The sequence below is a fragment of the Euprymna scolopes genome, chromosome 46, assembly GCF_053919585.1.
Source record: "Euprymna scolopes isolate OS-2025 chromosome 46, ASM5391958v1, whole genome shotgun sequence".
Classification (NCBI taxonomy): domain Eukaryota; kingdom Metazoa; phylum Mollusca; class Cephalopoda; order Sepiida; family Sepiolidae; genus Euprymna; species Euprymna scolopes.
In genome coordinates, this window is record NC_136527.1 from 10,875,920 (window position 1) to 10,896,696 (window position 20,777).

A 20,777-nucleotide genomic window follows, 5' to 3' on the forward strand; every position below is an offset into this window, starting at 1 on the left:
CACCTTATGCCATCCAAAAAATATAAAACGGATGTGATGTTGTTATTGAAGACGGTACTGTTATCCATGGATCCTTCTCTGGAAAAATGGTAAACTCCTTTTGGTAATGGCACAAAGTGCAGGGTAGTGGCAAGGTCACCAGAAGTTGGACGGGTGATGTTTCCACAATGGCGAGCACCGACGAAAATATTAATAACGAGAGAAGGGAAGGAGATCCGCAGAATTTTGAAATCATGTTATAACCAGTTTGTTTTTCTTTTTTCTTTCTTTTCCATTCAATCACATACTCCTTCCTTCTCTCTCTCTCTTTCTCTCTCTCTCTCTCTCTCTCTCTCTCTCTCTCTCTCTCTCTCTCTCTCTCTCTCTCCCTCCCTCCCCGGGCTATAGAAACCTTTACTTTTGGTTGGCGACTTTTTTTTAATGTGGTGTTTGGTCACCTACATAAATAGAAAAACTGTTTATATGTATGAAAATAAACAAAAATGTGATCTATATCCGTTCATCCATTGTTCGATATAAAAATCCTCCTCATGCGATCATCTGTACTCATAATTATGTCTACTAGCGGAGTATCATCAGTAGTAGCGATAAAGGTCATCGGACGCGTGGACTTCCATCAGAATCGCGCACTGACGAAAATTTTTAAATATTGATAACTTATCAATATTTTAAAGCAGTAAATGCTCGTACGAAACAAACGAAAAAAGGCGACAGATCAAATAAGGGAGATAATTCGTGAAACAAGGGAGATAAATCAGTTTAACAAACAAGAAATTAATAAAATTAATTTCGGTATTTTTTATTTTTTTACGACCTGCCCCAGCGTAGTATAAACACCCCTAACCACCCCGTGTTAAGAACGGTTTTCGGTATAAACACCCCCCCACCTCCCCATGTTAAGAACGGCTTTTAAGGTGGGGAGGGGGGTATTCCGAAAGCCGTTCTTAACATGGGGAATTGGGTGTTTATAATACGCTAGGGCATGTCACAAAAAATTTACCTTAATTTCTTTAAAAAAAAAAAAAAAAAAAAACTGAAGAAATATTAATTTAATCAAACAGCAGAAACGTTGGCGCTTCTACACTATTGGGACGAAATTTTGTAGTCGATAAATGGAGTTTTCAGATAAAAAAAAAATAAACAATGGTTTCTACTGACGATAAATGTTAGCTCTAAAATTATGCAGCCGAAATTACCTGTATATTACCGAATTATTTAAAAAAAAAAAACTTTAATCGTGTAAGCAGGTTAAAAATTGCAGCCATCTTGTTTGAATCGAAACGGAAAATTACCTCCCTTTTAAACTCTCCTGCGTCTTACAATCGTTTTCATCAAATTCTTTTTTTTTTTTTTAATAATTTTCTACCTTATCGATTTTCGTAATTTTTGGATATAATCATCTTTAACATACAAGGAATACGTAGATACCATTGTTTTCATGTGAAATTCGGTTTCACGATTTCCGAAATTTCGTCCCAATAGTGTAGAAGTACCGAAACATTAAACTGATTAAAACTTGAAGATTTCTTCACGTTTTAACTTGAAAAAAAATTATTTTTAAATTAAATTGTTAGATGAAAGTACAGAATAGTTACAAAACACCCTCCCCTCCGTATGTTAAGAATGGCTTTTTAAATAATAACGTTATTATTTCAACGCTGTACAAATAAGTGCAGAGTACCAATTTACTTAAACAAAAAACAAGAACAAAAACTACTTTAATTAGATTAATTAAAATTTGAATAATTCCCAGTTGTTTGCAAATTTATATCAAAAAATTTTTTTTTAAATAAACAAAAATTGAAACTAGCTTTCTAAAATACGCTTTCTAAAATAAGTAGTCTGAGTTATGTCCCCTGTTCCTGCAATCTTTGTACAAACCACCAAAACATTCCATAACAAATTTAAGTCAATAGAATAAAGCCACCTTTCTTTAGACTGTAGAAAAATAACTTATCTTATAGCTCAACACTATTATGAAAACAAAAACATTTCTATTCGTCAGTTAAAAGGCTTCAAAATCCTGTCCAAATTTCGCCAAACACCATGAATAAATATTTGAAGCAAAAAAAAAAGTGTATCTCTATATTACTGCATTCAGCATGAGAAACCCCGAAAAAGGTTGATATGTTGTAAAACCAATCAACCAATCAAAATTTCGCCAGTTTAAAGACTTCAACATTACGTTCGAATTCCACCAATTTAAGGGCTTCAAAATTACGTTCGAATTTCGCCAATTTAAGGGCTTCAACATTACGTTCGAATTCCACCAATTTAAGGGCTTCAACATTACGTTCGAATTCCACCAATTTAAGGGCTTCAAAATTACGTTCGAATTCCACCAATTTAAGGGCTTCAAAATTACGTTCGAATTTCGCCAATTTAAGGGCTTCAACATTACGTTCGAATTCCACCAATTTAAGGGCTTCAAAATTACGTTCGAATTTCACCAATTTAAGGGCTTCAAAATTACGTTCGAATTTCACCAATTTAAGGGCTTCAAAATTACGTTCAAATTTCACCAATTTAAGGGCTTCAAAATTACGTTCGAATTTCGCCAATTTAAGGGCTTCAAAATTACGTTCGAATTTCACCAATTTAAGGGCTTCAAAATTACGTTCGAATTTCGCCAATTTAAGGGCTTCAAAATTACGTTCGAATTTCACCAATTTAAGGGCTTCAAAATTACGTTCGAATTTCGCCAATTTAAGGGCTTCAAAATTACGTTCGAATTTCACCAATTTAAGGGCTTCAAAATTACGTTCGAATTTCACCAATTTAAGGGCTTCAAAATTACGTTAGAATTTCGCCAATTTAAGGGCTTCAAAATTACGTTAGAATTTCACCAATTTAAGGGCTTCAAAATTACGTTCGAATTTCACCAATTTAAGGGCTTCAAAATTACGTTCGAATTTCGCCAATTTAAGGGCTTCAAAATTACGTTCGAATTTCGCCAATTTAAGGGCTTCAGAATTACGTTCGAATTTCGCCAATTTAAGGGCTTCAAAATTACGTTCGAATTTCACCAATTTAAGGGCTTCAAAATTACGTTCGAATTTCACCAATTTAAGGGCTTCAAAATTACGTTCAAATTTCACCAATTTAAGGGCTTCAAAATTACGTTCGAATTTCACCAATTTAAGGGCTTCAAAATTACGTTCGAATTTCGCCAATTTAAGGGCTTCAAAATTACGTTCGAATTTCGCCAATTTAAGGGCTTCAAAATTACGTTCGAATTTCGCCAATTTAAGGGCTTCAAAATTACGTTCAAATTTCACCAGTTTAAAGATTTCAAAATCACGTTCGAATTTCGCCAGTTTAAAGAATTCTAAATTATGTTATAATTGCGCCAGTTCAAGGGCTTCAAAATCATGTCCGAATTTCACTAGTTTAAAGATTTCAAAATCACGTTCGAATTTCGCCAGTTTCAAGGCTTCAAAACCAGGTTCGAATATTGCTAGTTTTTCGTTTAAAATAGCCTTTTGTTCGTCCATCACACTAAATTTGGAAATAACATTTGTATTGATAAGAGCACAGATTTATCGGTTACAATCTTTATTACTTGGAGGGTGAATGTGGCCGGGGGCTTATTTTTTCTGGGTTTCCCATACTTCCACCGGCGACAACAAAACGAATTGAAATAAATATTTATATATTTCTTCTACAAACACGAATGGCATCTACTCAATATAAATAGAATTCCATTCATTTGTTATTTAAAAAAATAAATAAAATAAATAAACGCGATGCCATCTGAAAGTCTACTAGGTTTCGGTAAGGTCACCGGCTATTGACCGGGCACTGATGATTCTCACAGAAGAGAAGTTACGAGCCTGTCTCTGTTTTTTTCGTTATTTTCATGGCAAGTGCTCGTCTGAGCTCCAATCTATAAACTAAACAAACTTTCTCAAAAATCACTCGTCTAGTTAAAACCAGTATCAATAATCCCCCCTCCCATTCTTTATCCTTAGTGCTTAAACCTAAATATAGATTCCATGAACAAAGTTTCTTTCTTAGAATTGTATGCCCGCAGAACTCTGTTCCGTTTCCCTGCTTGCCAGCTGACTACAATATGGCTGTTTTCAAGTTCAATGTAAACAAGTTCTTGATGAGCCGTTCCCCCAGAGACCACTCGAGGATAAGGGGTATCTGAGCCTTTAAAAAAAAAAAAAAAGAAAGAAAGAAATGTGACGTGAAAATATCCACGACAATTAGAGTTATATATTACTTTTAATTTTTTTTGAAATTTTGGAAACAAAACAAAAAATAAACAAAAAAAAAATTAGGCACAATGCCACTCAAAAATTGGAGATAAGGTGTCTATGGTCATCCTCGTCCCTCTACCTTTGCTAGTCAATGCTTCATCCTAGCTAAAGTTCTCATTCACCATAATACTCCAAACACACTGGGGATCATCCTACTTAAGATTCCCAAATCAAATCGGTTTTTGGATTTTTCGTGTTCTGGATTTTACCATCTTTCCCACTGGATTTTTATCATATCTTTTTTCTCCCCCCCCCCCACGTCCCATTTCTTGCTTCCTCAACCACCTTTTCCCTGGCTAAAACCCAAATATAAAAGATTCACATGTTCAAATACCCTATATATTAAGTTTCATGTATGTAGACCTAAAACAAACAGAGGAGTTGGGTAGTCAAAATTTTTTCATGTCTATAGACCAAAAACTCTAGAAGTTTGCTAGGCAAAATTTGTTAAACAAAAATATATACGTATACATAAATATATATGGAAACAATTTTGTGTTTACTGTAAACTTTTTACGCAAATATTATGCAAGTATAAATCATGTAGAATATCTGCATGAATATAATTACACGTAGTAGTTAACTAATGATATATATAAAAGCGAAAATGTATGTATGTATGTGTGTATGTTTGTGTGTCTGCTAAAAACTTTCGACAGACACGACGAAAATTCACAAACTCGGTATCATATCGATGCCCCATCCTTCGCTCGAAAAATTGGCCAAAAACGTTCATTTTTTCATCCCGAACTCGACAATTTTCGACAGGGGGGGGGTCCAACAAAAACGGTCTTCTCGTGACAACGTCGGTTCTACGCATGCGTCAGATGACGTCATGACCTGATTTACTTTAAGTAGTTGAAAAACTGAACAAATTTCATGTACGTCGCGTTAGCTCAGTTGATTAGCGCGTTGGTTCATTATCTAAATGTTTTGGGTTCGAATCGTGGTGTGAGATGTCTTCTTTTTTTTTTCGATTTTTTAAATTTAAATATTGAACCAGTGTTATTTAAGCCATTTTTCACGTTACGTTAGTTTTTCTGTTGTTTTTTTTTTTTTACTTCACTATCCACCCCCGACCACACACCCAAAAACACCCGGGTATCCACCAATTTTTTCAATTTTAATATCGAAACAGGCTTATTCAAGCCATTTTTCACATAACATTCGTTTTTCTGTTTTCATTGTTCGTTTGCCTTACGTTAGTTTTTTTGTGTTTTTTTTTTCGATGTTTTGATTACTCCCTCCCCCCACGCTAAAGTTTTAACATTGTTTTCTTTTTTTTTTTACTTCGCTTATAACAAACAAACCTACATCGTCGTCGTCGTAACGCTCAACGACTTCCGGGTGCGCACCTGTCAATTTGGTTCTTACTTAAATAAATTCAAACATCTTTCACAAACTCATTCTGGTTGGCCGATTTTATTTTCAAACTTTGCCTCAGGGCTTCCGGTTCGATCCTACCCCCCCCCCCCCCGGGTTCTTTTTTATTTAACACCACACACACCTACAAACACCCGGGCAACGCCGGGTACCCCCGCTAGTCCAATAAGAAAACCGAAAAAAACTAATTGGGAATTAATTAAAATAAACACTTAAAAAAATACGCAAATATTATGCAAGTATAAATCATGTAGAATATCTGCATGAATATAATTACACGCAATAGTTAACTAAAGATGATCATCCCATAAGAAAAACGAAAAAAACTAATAGGAAATTAATTAAAATGAATGTTTAAAAAAATATGAAAATTAGATCTTTTACAGATGAATGCAATTCCATGATCCATATATAAAAGTTGTATTTTCTTTTTAAATAAATTGAAAACAGGTTTTTAATATGAATATCAATACACACACACAAAAAAAAAAAAAATTTCTAGGAGTATGGATAAAAACAGGGTTGACGTATACGAGCAAGACCCCCTCCCCCAGATTTTTTTTTTATTTTTATCAGTTTTTCAGCAGATTATTATTGAATAGACATTAATCTACCAGATTATAAAAAAATTTTGCATACGTTTGAATATGTTATATATGAAGTTTCATGTCTGTAGACCAAAATTTGACAGAGGAGTTTGGTAGGCAAAATTTTTTAAACATATATATATACACACGCATACATAAATATATATAGAAAGAGGTTTGTGTTTACTATAACCTTTTTACGCAAGTATAAATCATGTAGAATATCTGCATGAATATAATTACCCGTAATAGTTAACGAAAGATGATCATCCCATAAGAAAACCGAAAAAAACAAATAGGGAATTAATTAAAATGAATGTTTAAAAGAATATGCAAATTAGCTAGATCTTTTGCAGATGAATGCAATTCCACGATCCATATATAAAAGTTGTATTTTCTTTTTAAATAAATTGAAAACAGGTTTTTAATATGGATATCTATACTACTATTACTATATATATATATATATATATATATATATATATATATATATATATATATATGGGTATAGATATATTTTAAACAAAAAAATAAGTTGGTAAACATAGAACAATTAGATATGATGTTTAAAAACTACTTAAGATCCCAGGAAAAGGAACCCCCTCAATAACTTCATTGGGGTTCTTCTTCAATTTCTTCTTCTTCCTCTTCCTCAATTTTTTCTTCACCTTCTTCTTCAATGTCTTCTTCTTCCTCCTCTTCAATTTTTTCTCTTCAATTTCTTCTTCCTCAATTTCTTCTTCAATGTCTTCTTCCTCCTCTTCAATTTCTTTTCTTCTTCAATTTTTTCCCTTCAATTTCTTCTTCCTCTTCAATGTCTTCTTCTTCCTCTTCAATTTTTTCTCTTCAATTTTTTTCTTCCTCAATTTCTTCTTCAATGTCTTCTTCCTCTTCAATTTCTTTTCTTCTTCAATTTTTTCCCTTCAATTTCTTCTTCCTCTTCAATGTCTTCTTCCTCCTCTTCAATTTTTTCTCTTCAATTTTTTTCTTCCTCAATTTCTTCTTCAATGTCTTCTTCCTCCTCTTCAATTTCTTTTCTTCTTCAATTTTTTCCCTTCAATTTCTTCTTCCTCTTCAATGTCTTCTTCCTCCTCTTCAATTTTTTCTCTTCAATTTCTTCTTCCTCAATTTCTTCTTCAATGTCTTCTTCCTCCTCTTCAATTTCTTTTCTTCTTCAATTTTTTCTCTTCAATTTCTTCTTCTTCCTCTTCAATTTCTTCCTCTTCTTCAATGTCTTCTTCCTCCTCTTCAATTTTTTCTCTTCAATTTCTTCTTCTTCTTCTTCCTCTTCAATTTCTTCCTCTTCTTCAATGTCTTCTTCCTCCTCTTCAATTTCTTCTTCCTCAATTTCTTCTTCTTCAATTTCTTCTTCTTCTTCGTGTGTGTGTGTGTGTGTGTGTGTGTGTGTGTGTGTGTGTGTGTGTGTGTGTGTGTGTGATCAGCAAATTTTCGACATTATTATTCTAAGGCATTGAAATATTGAAATATTTCGATGTCGTATGGAGAAATGCTGCGTTGCTGTCAGCATGCTCCATAAAAGCAGTGAAAATAGTAGCAGCATCCCTTCCCCGTCTCCAAACCCGGAGATGAAGAAAGGGCAAGATGGAAGAACTAGAAGATAGAAAACGGGGTCGTTAAATCATCACCAGCATCATCATCAATACTTATAAGGTAAATTGATATTACCTTCATCATTTGAGCGAATAATTTTTATATTTATAAAATGAAATCCGATATATGTAAATTTGTAAAATTAAATCCAATATATGTAAATTTGTAAAATTTAATCAATATATATATATATATATATATATATATATATATATATAATTAAATACAATATATGTACATTTATAAAATTAAATCCAATAAACGTACATTAATTAAAATAAATTCAATATATGAAAGTTTATAAAATAACTGTTTATTTTTTATTAAATCCAATATATGTACATTTATAAAATTAAACCAAATTTATATATATATATATATATATATATATATATATATACATACACACACATATATTTATAAAATTTATAAAATTACATCCAATATATGAACATATATAAAAAAATAAATTCAATATGTACATTATATATAAAAATAAATATAAATCCAATATATGTACATTTATAAAATTAAACCCAATATATGTACATTCATAAAATTAAACTCAATATATGTTAATTAATAAAATTAAATCAAATATATGCACATTTATAAAATTAAATCCATTATATATATATATATATATATATATATATATATATATATTTAGTAGAAATGATAATTAATAAAAACTGAAGAAAGTGCTCAATACTGTTGTAGAGCAAATATGTGTTTTATTTTTCATTACCGTATCTTTCTGTTAAGTTACATTATTGTTTCAGCTACCCGGCCGTTTTTTTGGCCGTCTGTGGCTTCCTCAGACTTTTACAGAAATGTTCGTTGTTATGGGATGAAAGTGTGAATGATGTCAGGGGAGGGAACAAGGGGGAAAGGTTGTCTGCACCCCCCTCCCACTTCTCCCCCTTGTTCCCTTCCTCTTTTTTCCGCTCTGTGTGTATCTATGTGTCTGTCTGTGTACATTTCCCTAAGCAATAAATCTGTAAATTTTTAGTCTACAGACTCGAAATTTGATATACAGTGTACTGAGATTTGGGAAAATTTATGTGATCGGTTTTCGGCCAGAAATTTGGCTGTTAAAAGGTCAAAGTTCAACGAAACACTTGAAATTTTAGATATAGGTTCCTTGGAGATGGATCTAACTTAATAACTTGATTTGAGCCCAAAACAATAAATGTTAAGGGTTCAAAGTTAAAAAAATTGACCGCTTTTTTTTGGGTCTACGCACTTGAAATTTTCGATATAGGTTCCTTGGTCATTGATCTAACTTAATAACTTTATTTGAGCCCAAAAGAATAAATTTTAAGGGGTCATAATAGGGGTCAAAGTTAAAAGAAATTTGACCTCTGCGGTCTCTACCTAATTATTCGGACAATTTCTGGTCTAAACATTTGAAATTTTACATACAGGGTATTCAGAGATAGGGCAAGCTTTTTCATCAGTTTAGGTCGAAATTTTTTAGTTACCAATATATAAATGTATGTATGTTTGTTTGTTAGCATGTCTACCTAAAACTTTCGACAGAGGCGATAGATTTTACCAAATTTTATAAATATTTAATTTTACAAGATCAGTATCGTTTTGAAGTTGGACCTTTCATATGACAAATATCGAAAAATTGGCTAAAAACATTAATATCTTCGTCTTCAACTAGGTACTTTTCTACGGGGGGGGGGTCGCTATTCTTGCTGATATTTTTGCAAGATATCCTCTCTTTTCTATTGTGTAGCCTTAATGTAAACATAAGTCACTTCAGGTTTGGCGGTGGTCGTAACCGCAAAGACGGCAGGTTTGTTTTCCCGTTATTTTCCTCCTTTGCGGTACGGGTTCAAGCCTGCCTTCCTACTACCACTTTTTTTTTTTTTTTTTGCTCAACATACACATCCAAACACCCGGGCAACGCTGGGCTGAAATACAAGTTTCTCTATAAAAGTGAACGTGTTTGTCTGTCTGTGTACATTTCCCTACATAATAACTGTCAATTTTAGTCTACTGATTCGAAATTTGATATACAAGGTACTGAGATTTGGGAAAATCTATGTGATCGTTTTCGGACAGAAATTGGGCTGTTAAGGGGTCAAAGTTCAACGATTTCACCTTTGAGAACTCTACCAATCTCCTCCGACAATTTTGGGTCTAAAAACTTGCAATTTTAGATATAGGTTCCTTGGACATGGATCTAACTTAATAACTTGATTATAGCCCTAAACCATAAATGTTAAGAGGTCATAATAGGGGTCAAAGTTAAAAAAAAATTGACGGATTTTTTGTTTTTTTTTGTCTCAGCACACACCTCACACCCGGGCAACGTCGGACACCCATGCTAGTATATATATATATATATATATATATATATATATATATATATATATATAAATCAAATTAAATTCAATATATGCATATTTATAAAATTAAATCCAATACATGCATTTTATAAAATTAAATCCAATACATGCATTTTATAAAATTAAATTCAATATTTGTACATTTATAAAATTGAATCCAACATATGTACCTTTACAAAATTCCATCTTATATATATAAATATTTATAAAATTAAACCTAATATATGTAAATATATAAAATTAAATTCAATACATGCATGTTTATAAAATTAAACTCAATATATGTACATTTATAAAACCAAACCCAATATGTGTATATTTATAAAGTTAAACCCAATATATATACATTAATAAAATTAAATCCAATATATATACATTAATAAAATTAAATCCAATATATATACATTAATAAAATTAAATCCAATATATATACATTTATAAAATTAAATCCAATATATATACATTTATAAAATTAAATCCAATATATATACATTTATAAAATTAAACCCACTATATGTACATTTATAAAACCAAACCCAATATGTGTATATTTATAAAGTTAAACCCAATATATATACATTAATAAAATTAAATCCAATATATATACATTAATAAAATTAAATCCAATATATATACATTAATAAAATTAAATCCAATATATATACATTTATAAAATTAAATCCAATATATATACATTTATAAAATTAAATCCAATATATATACATTTATAAAATTAAACCCACTATATATACATTTATAAAATTAAACCCAATATATGTACATTTATAAAATTAAACCCAATATATGTACATTTATAAAATTAAACCCAATATATGTATATTTATAAAATTAAACCCAATATATGTACATTTATAAAATTAAACCCAATATATGTACATTTATAAAATTAAACCCAATATATGTACATTTATAAAATTAAATGCAATATATGTACATTTATAAAATTAAATGCAATATATATACATTTATAAAATTAAACCCAATATATGTACATTTATAAAATTAAATGCAATATATGTACATTTATAAAATTAAACCCAATATATGTACATTTATAAAATTAAACCCAATATATGTATATTTATAAACTTACACCCAATATATGTACATTTATACAATTAAACCAAATATTTGTATATTTATAAAATCAAACCGAAAATATGTACATTTATAAAATTAAACCCAATATATGTACATTCATAAAATTAAACCCGATATATGTACAGTTATAAATTTAAATGCAATATATGTACATTTATAAAATACCCATATTTATTTTTTCTTTTAATTAAATTCATTTTATTTATTATATGGATTGTTTAAACTATTGTTTTCATCTTGGTTGTTATTTTTTTTTTTTTTTACATAGGCATCACCACTTATCAAGGACAAGAGGCCACTCGAGGATAAGGGTTAAAGAGTGTACAATAGACAACTGGACAATAAAGTAATCGTTAGTAATGGAAATTTTGTAAATTTGTTAACTTACATGGAACGGCTCATCAAGAACTTGTTTACATTAGACTTGAAGACAACCATATTGTATAGTCAGCTGGAAAGACAATTCCACCAGCATCTGAATAGATGGGTTTTATGCAGGTAAATATTACGGCTTTACGTGATTAGTCAATTGGACCTCTTCGACAGCCTGTCTAGCCCAGGTCAGGACCAAATTAATGTGTTGGGAAATGGGGGTGATAAACTCTGACCTCCAAGTCGTTCAACCACCAGGATTCTGTCCTAAAGTACCACAGGTCACTACATACGGCCAACAGGTGGCCCCATGAAGGGACTTTTACTGCCTGCATGGGTGGGGGCAGTTGGTGTATTGTAAGGGCTATCTATTGGGTCTACCTAAAAACCTTCATGGAAGTACTGATTATTTTTTACATGAAAATGGAGTTCAAGAAGAAAAAGGATATTCTCACAACGTTTCGGCCGATGTAACTTCCAACCTTTTTTTTTTCATGTGTTTCATCAAAGTAATGATAAGTCAAGATACACTTGAAGAAGGTCGAAGGTTACATCGACCGAAACTTTGAGAGAATAACATTCAACATTAGAACAAGAATACAAATAATAGAAATTATTAATCCTCAGCTAAAAAAATTTGATGATTTAAAACAAATCGGTACGGACAAAATTAATATGAAAATGACTTCACACTTTTTCAGTTTCATAAACACGTCACACATTTGGAATTTTAATAACTGGGGTTCGCTGAATAAAAAAAAAAAGAAAAGAAAAGAAAAAATGTGGACCTGAAGGAGCTTGCCCCCTACCTGTAAATTATTTCCTTTTTAATTTTTTCCTGATTTTTTCTGGGGATTATCATCGACTACAGACTTCAGATTTCAGGTTATGAAAACCATTTGAAAAAGTAAATGTTTAACGACTTGAAGTCGGGGATCACTTTTTAATTATAATGTTCTACTAAATCGATAACTCACCTTTAGATACTACTTACCTGGATAAGTTTTTTCTTTATTTAAGAAAGTATATTTAGAATCGACCAGGCCCTCCCGCCTGCACTTCAGAATCGACCAGGCCCTCCCGCCTGCACTTCAGAATCTACCAGGCCCTCCCGCCTGCACTTCAGAATCGACCAGGCCCTCCCGCCTGCACTTCAGAATCGACCAGGCCCTCCCGCCTGCACTTCAGAATCGACCAGGCCCTCCCGCCTGCACTTCAGAATCGACCAGGCCCTCCCGCCTGCACTTCAGAATCGACCAGGCCCTCCCGCCTGCACTTCAGAATCGACCAGGCCCTCCCGCCTGCACTTCAGAATCGACCAGGCCCTCCCGCCTGCACTTCAGAATCGACCAGGCCCTCCCGCCTGCACTTAAGAATCGACCAGGCCCTCCCGCCTGCACTTAAGAATCGACCAGGCCCTCCCGCCTGCACTTAAGAATCGACCAGGCCCTCCCGCCTGCACTTAAGAATCGACCAGGCCCTCCCGCCTGCACTTAAGAATCGACCAGGCCCTCCCGCCTGCACTTAAGAATCGACCAGGCCCTCCCGCCTGCACTTAAGAATCGACCAGGCCCTCCCGCCTGCACTTAAGAATCGACCAGGCCCTCCCGCCTGCACTTAAGAATCGACCAGGCCCTCCCGCCTGCACTTAAGAATCGACCAGGCCCTCCCGCCTGCACTTAAGAATCGACCAGGCCCTCCCGCCTGCACTTCAGAATCGACCAGGCCCTCCCGCCTGCACTTCAGAATCGACCAGGCCCTCCCGCCTGCACTTCAGAATCGACCAGGCCCTCCCGCCTGCACTTCAGAATCGACCAGGCCCTCCCGCCTGCACTTCAGAATCGACCAGGCCCTCCCGCCTGCACTTCAGAATCGACCAGGCCCTCCCGCCTGCACTTCAGAATCGACCAGGCCCTCCCGCCTGCACTTCAGAATCGACCAGGCCCTCCCGCCTGCACTTCAGAATCGACCAGGCCCTCCCGCCTGCACTTCAGAATCGACCAGGCCCTCCCGCCTGCACTTCAGAATCGACCAGGCCCTCCCGCCTGCACTTCAGAATCGACCAGGCCCTCCCGCCTGCACTTCAGAATCTACCAGGCCCTCCCGCCTGCACTTCAGAATCTACCAGGCCCTCCCGCCTGCACTTCAGAATCTACCAGGCCCTCCCGCCTGCACTTCAGAATCTACCAGGCCCTCCCGCCTGCACTTCAGAATCTACCAGGCCCTCCCGCCTGCACTTCAGAATCTACCAGGCCCTCCCGCCTGCACTTCAGAATCTACCAGGCCCTCCCGCCTGCACTTCAGAATCGATCAGGCCCTCCCGCCTGCACTTCAGAATCGACCAGGCCCTCCCGCCTGCACTTCAGAATCGACCAGGCCCTCCCGCCTGCACTTCAGAATCGACCAGGCCCTTCCGCCTGCACTTCAGAATCTCCCAGGCCCTCCCGCCTGCACTTCAGAATCTACCAGGCCCTCCCAACTGCACTTCAGAATCGATCAGGCCCTCCTGCTTGCACTTCAGAATCAACCAGTTCCTCTCACCCACACTTCAGAATCTGCCAGGTCCCCGCCCATGCTTCACTTTTTCTCAGTACTCTAATTACTACGCCACGGGATCCATGCAGACAATTCCAGTACAAATTTTAAGAGTCTTAAACCTTTTTTTTATTTCTAGTTGGTTAAAGTACTGGGAAAAATCAATTGAAAGTGATATTCTCCTGAAGGTTGAAGGTTCCCGCCTGCACTTCAGGATCGACCAGGCCCTCCCGCCTGCACTTCAGAATCTACCAGGCCCTCCCGCCTGCACTTCAGAATCGACCAGGCCCTCCCGCCTGCACTTCAGAATCGACCAGGCCCTCCCGCCTGCACTTCAGAATCGACCAGGCCCTCCCGCCTGCACTTCAGAATCGACCAGGCCCTCCCGCCTGCACTTCAGAATCGACCAGGCCCTCCCGCCTGCACTTCAGAATCTACCAGGCCCTCCCGCCAGCACTTCAGAATCTACCAGGCCCTCCCGCCTGCACTTCAGAATCTACCAGGCCCTCCCGCCTGCACTTCAGAATCTACCAGGCCCTCCCGCCTGCACTTCAGAATCTACCAGGCCCTCCCGCCTGCACTTCAGAATCTACCAGGCCCTCCCGCCTGCACTTCAGAATCTACCAGGCCCTCCCGCCTGCACTTCAGAATCTACCAGGCCCTCCCGCCTGCACTTCAGAATCTACCAGGCCCTCCCGCCTGCACTTCAGAATCGACCAGGCCCTCCCGCCTGCACTTCAGAATCTACCAGGCCCTCCCGCCTGCACTTCAGAATCGATCAGGCCCTCCTGCTTGCACTTCAGAATCAACCAGTTCCTCTCACCCACACTTCAGAATCTGCCAGGTCCCCGCCCATGCTTCACTTTTTCTCAGTACTCTAATTACTACGCCACGGGATCCATGCAGACAATTCCAGTACAAATTTTAAGAGTCTTAAACCTTTTTTTTTATTTCTAGTTGGTTAAAGTACTGGGAAAAATCAATTGAAAGTGATATTCTCCTGAAGGTTGAAGGTTCCCGCCTGCACTTCAGGATCGACCAGGCCCTCCCGCCTGCACTTCAGAATCTACCAGGCCCTCCCGCCTGCACTTCAGAATCTACCAGGCCCTCCCGCCTGCACTTCAGAATCGATCAGGCCCTCCTGCTTGCACTTCAGAATCAACCAGTTCCTCTCACCCACACTTCAGAATCTGCCAGGTCCCCGCCCATGCTTCACTTTTTCTCAGTACTCTAATTACTACGCCACGGGATCCATGCAGACAATTCCAGTACAAATTTTAAGAGTCTTAAACCTTTTTTTTTATTTCTAGTTGGTTAAAGTACTGGGAAAAATCAATTGAAAGTGATATTCTCCTGAAGGTTGAAGGTTCGATCCTCAGTGTGGGCAACCAAAAAAATACATTTGCGAATTACTTAGGACCTCTATCCAGTCATGGTTGATGGAACAAGAGCACACTACCCCCGTAAAATAAATAAAGGGTTCCGCTCAAAATTCTGTCCAAATTCACAAGTTCGACAAGATACACCTGAAGAAGGTCGGAAGTTGCATCGATCGAAACGTTGTGAAAATCACACTCAAGATGAGAACAGTAGTTCGATGAATAATAATACAAATTACACCACCACCTCACATTCATTAATCCTTATCCTTGAGTGGTCTTTGGGCCTTGATAAGTGATGACTTCCTTGTAGAAAAGGATCAAATTTGCTACTGATTAGACAATCACCAAACTGTCCCCACATCCATTCAAACGAAGTGTGAGGAATGTATGGCCTAGTGACCAACGCAAACTACAGGTATCCGACCATCACTGCCTTCGCCAAATCCTTTCTGTCCGCTGGCAACAGTTTGTCCCAACAGTACAAGTCACACTTGCTGCAGGATCCACTCCCTCAAAAAATCTCTCCTTACCAGACACTTTCGCTGGTTCGGCAGCCATGCCCTTTGACAACACCCGGTTAACTTTATCCGTGAAGTTATCAATCCAGCTCCTCCACCAGGCTGAAAGAAACGTTTCGGTGGTCAACTCCAAACCTGGCTCAAGACAATGAAGCAGGACGCTGAAATGATCCTGTGCCCCCATCTTTATGGACCCGGCATTGCTCGGTATGAAACATAGTATTAAATTTCTTTAAAAAAAATAAATAAATAATGTGGTAAAAAAAAACAAAGAAACTTAGACATATGCATGTTTTTTTCCAAACAGTTCACTTCTTGTGAGTAAAAAAAAAAAAAAAAAAAAAAATTCTTGAGCCGAGATCGAAACCAAAACCTAAAGACAGCGAGTCAAGTACGATAACCATTATGCCAGCTTGCTACAATCTTTAAAAAGTGTTTTCAAACAACTTATTCTTAACATAAATAATCTGTAATGCGAACTATCCACGCATGCGCATTCATGAAAAAGTTCCTAAGCATAAACATCCGATGACCCCCACGTACCAATTTTTGTAATTTTTACCCCTTAGTAGCCCTTTTTACTGGATGAAAACTGATGAAAAAGTTTTCTCCATGTCTGAATATCCTATATACCAAATTTCAAGTTTGTAGAGCAATAATTCGTTGATTACATAGGTTGAGAGCTGTGCCCATACACACACATTCCCACTGTACTAACATGCAGAAGTTAAATTGTAATGGAAACAGACATCTTGCTGCTCAACTCCCTACATAATATCCTTGCAACTTATGTCCCAGATAGTAGCCCCCTACATAAAAGTGGCATTTGTCTTGACTGGAGCGAAAATGCAATAAAAACAATATATATATATATATATATATATGAACGAATGATTAATAAAATATGTTAAAAGACATCTTGAAAAAGAGTTAAAAACATTTAATTTTAAAAAAGGAAACACAAGATAAGTGGATAGTCCTAATATATATACTAGCATTTCAGCCCGGCGTTTCCCGGGTGTTTTGGATGTGTATGTTGAGAAAAAATAAGAAAAAAATTGGAAGTAGTAGGAGGAAAAGAACAGGGGAAAAAACCCTGACGTCTTTGCTGTTACGATCACCGCCAAACCGGAAGTGACGTAGGTTTAAATTAGAGAATCGAAAAGAGGCGATGATTTTCAAAAATATCGGTGAAAAAAGCGACCTCTCCCTGTAGAAAAATGCCCAGTTGAGGGAGAAGGGATCAATGTTTTTGGCCAATTTTTTGATATTTTTCGTCCAAAGGGTCAGGCTTCAAAATGATACGGATCTTGTGAAAAGTTTTTGAGGGACATATACATACGTACATACATAGATACATACAAATATACATTTAAACAGACAGGTGAGATTTATATTATAGACTAGCGGGGGATGGGGGGGGGTACCCGGCGTTGCACGGGTGTTTGGAGGTGTGTATGTAGGAGGGGGTGGGGGTTACCCTGTTTAAATATTTAAAAAAAAAAAAACACGATGTTAAAAAAATTGGAAAGACCAAAACAAAATAGCGAACAAACGTAAAAAAAAAAAAGGGGGGGAGGGGGAAATGAACGGCGAAAAGCAGAAAGAAAAAATGGCATAAATAACTGTTTCAACCTGCAATCTTAAGATAACAACTGATGACCACATGTGTGTGTGTGTGTGTGTGTGTGTGTGTGTGTGTGTGTGTGTGTGTGTGTGTGTAGGGCGGGTAAACTAAAGAATAAGCGAAGTAAAAAAAAAAAAAACCTTGCTCGGGTGTTTGGAGATGTAAAAGAGGAAAAAAAAATTTAGGTAAGAAGCTAGGCTTGAACCCGAAGCATCGAGGCTAAGGCAGAACAAAAAGTCTGACACATTAGCCCTACGCCAAAGAGACATACAATTGAGAACGGATAAAATTAAACCTTTAAAAACACTTGCAGGTGGTTTAAACTAACATCAACGTTTTCTAGGTCAAACATGACATCATTGTCGTAGTAGCAAGAGAGAAAATGAAGGAACGATTTTTCCGCCACCCTTCCTAACCCTAACCCTTCCTTGTAGAAAAAGGTTCAGTTTAGATTGAAGGAATTAATGTTTTTGGCCAATTTTTTTATATTTGTCCAAGATGTCGAGCTTCAAAATGATACTGAACTCATGAAAATCCATCGCCTCTGTCAAAAGTTTTTGTGAGACATACAAACACACACACACACATTTTGGCTTTTATATATATGGATAGACTAGCGGGGGTACCCGGCGTTGTCCTGGTGTTAGTAGGTGTGTGTGGTGTTAAATAAAAAAAGAACCCGGGGAAAGGGGGGGGTAAAAGTTGGTAGGATCGAACCCGAAGCCCTGAGGCGAAGTTTGACAATAAAATCGGCCAGTCAGAATGAGTTAGTGAAACATGTTGTTTGAATTTATTTAAGTAAGAACCAGATTGACAGGTGCGCGCCCAGAAGTCATCGAATGTTATGACGACGCCGTAGGTTTGTTATAAGCGAAGTAAAAAAAGAAAACAACGCTAACACTTAAGCGGGGAAAAAAAAAAAAAAACTAACGTAAGGCAAACGAACGATGAAAACAGAACAACGAACACGTGAAAAAGCAGGATAGGCTGTTTTTAGCAGCTCCTGCCCAGATATGGCAGCAGTATTCCATCCTTGGACGTACTTGGCTTTTATATAGATAGAGAATTGCATCAGTAGTGAGATATCTTCTCGAGCGGTAGAAGGATCCCACCATCTTTCCAGCGACCTTGGCAACAGACTTGATGTACGTGTTCCATTTCAGATCAGGAGTAAAGGTCAAACCCAGAAGCTTGTCAAAACACGGGGCCTCACCCAGACGAGAGCCATCCATCACAATTGATGCCAGCTGGGGATCAGAGCGTTGATGATGTAAGGATAGGAGTTTGGTTTTGGATGCATTAAAGGTAACATACAGAAAAAGCAAACACACATACATACATTTTCGCTTTTATATATATAGATTACATATGAAAGAGTCTGCTGTGGAATTTCCACAGGTCTTGCTAGTTTGTGATTAAAAGGATAATTTTACTTGTGTTCTAGTATGTATTAGCAGGAAGACCCGATGTTACCCGGGATTAAATGAGGATCAACAAATGTTCCACACTTCCAATATTGTCACCGACATTAATGCAATTGTCTATATTTCAAGCAAATCAATTACATGCTCTAGTCGGGGACTCATCATGGTGCACTGGGAAGAAGCTTCACATGCCTCAAACATTAATTTCAAACGCGCCCTGTCTTAGTTGTTTTATCAAAGAGCATACTGTTGCTTTTATACGCCGGGCCCTTCTGCTTGTGTGGTGATAAAACTTTCAAATGCACTTGTGATGTTAGGTTGTATAAGAGTGTTAACTTTGGTCGAAATCGGACTGTTACTACTTTAATAGGATTTTTTCGTTATCGATTATTTACATTTATCAGAGGTATTTCGATATGAAACATATCTAAGAACACTCCCAGGCACATGCAGTACAATTGTGTGAAATAAAAAAAAAAACAGTTCAGCTGTTTTTAAGTCCATAGAGAACTCTCCTTTTTCTCTCACACACACAGATAAAGTGTTTTCTATTATAGAAGCCCTTCTGCTTGTGCGGTGATAAAACTTCTTAAACATACTTGTGATGTTAGGCTGTATAAGAATGTCAACTGGTCAAAATCGGACTGCTAATTCTTCAATCAGATTTTCTGGATTATCAATTTTTGATACTTATGTGAGGCATTCCGATAATTAAAAAAAAAAAAAACAGCCTATCCAAGAACACTCCCAGACACAGAAACTACATGTGTGTGAAGTTTAAAAATAAATTTACCCAACCATTTCCGAGTCTATAGGGAACGAACTCACACACACAGTGAGTTTTATATATAAAGTAGAGATAGATATATCTTTCACTCACGCTCACCTCCCTCACGTCATTATATTTGAATGTTTTGTTGTTGCTTTTTGTTTTTTAAACGCAAAGGCCGTTCCTCTTCCTCGTCTCTCCTAAAAATAAAACTACAGACTCATTAATCAAAGGTCATTCGAACTAAGAAAATGTAAAAATCATGTTCGCCTTGCCTAATTTTAACTAAAATACAGCTTCAATAGTCGAGGCAATCGAATCGGGAAGTGTTGGAAGGGTATGGGGAGTATCGCACATAAAAATCTAAAAAAAAGTTAACAGAAATGAGGGGGAAAAAAAAAAAAGCTAGGAAGGCGGGTATTTCTGGTCTTATTTGAGGATTCTGCGTTTCCGCGGTGGTGCGTCGGACTTTTGTCTGTCGTCCTCTGCACACAACCACAAAATTCGATTTTTACCAAAAATAACTTTGCCTGTTTTAATATGGATAAAAAAAAAAAATGTAAAAAAGAAATTGTAGACCTCATTTCTTTTCTCCCTCTTTCTTCTTCAGATTTTATTTATCAAACACTTCGACAATTTTCACAAATATACCTTCAGCAACCAAATTTTTTTTTTTTTTAATTACATTTTCACCCCAAACAAGGCACATTGCCACTTTGATGTAGGGGGCTACTATCAGAGACATAAGCTACAGGGGTAGTATGTGGGGAGTGGGGCAGCAAGATGTCTGTTCACGTTACACTTGAACTTCTGCATGTC

At 36.5% G+C, this 20,777-nt stretch overlaps 1 protein-coding gene across 29 annotated transcripts in view; it reads right to left on the reverse strand.

Annotated features, from left to right (window-relative positions):
* LOC145270991 (protein numb-like) overlaps positions 1-20,777 on the reverse strand; it is a 464,442-nt gene that overhangs the window by 153,200 nt on the left and 290,465 nt on the right. For 10 of the 29 annotated variants that reach the window (XM_080126539.1, XM_080126534.1, XM_080126533.1 and 7 more), the window contains exon 1: positions 4-313. The exons of 17 other annotated variants lie outside the window; for them this stretch is intronic. In XM_080126539.1, the coding sequence (XP_079982665.1) occupies positions 4-68 (65 nt within the window). In that variant the 5' untranslated portion in view covers positions 69-313. Of the gene's footprint in view, positions 1-3; positions 498-20,777 lie in introns of those variants that run through there. 2 more of the 29 variants (XM_080126540.1, XM_080126536.1) reach the window with 2 other exon arrangements.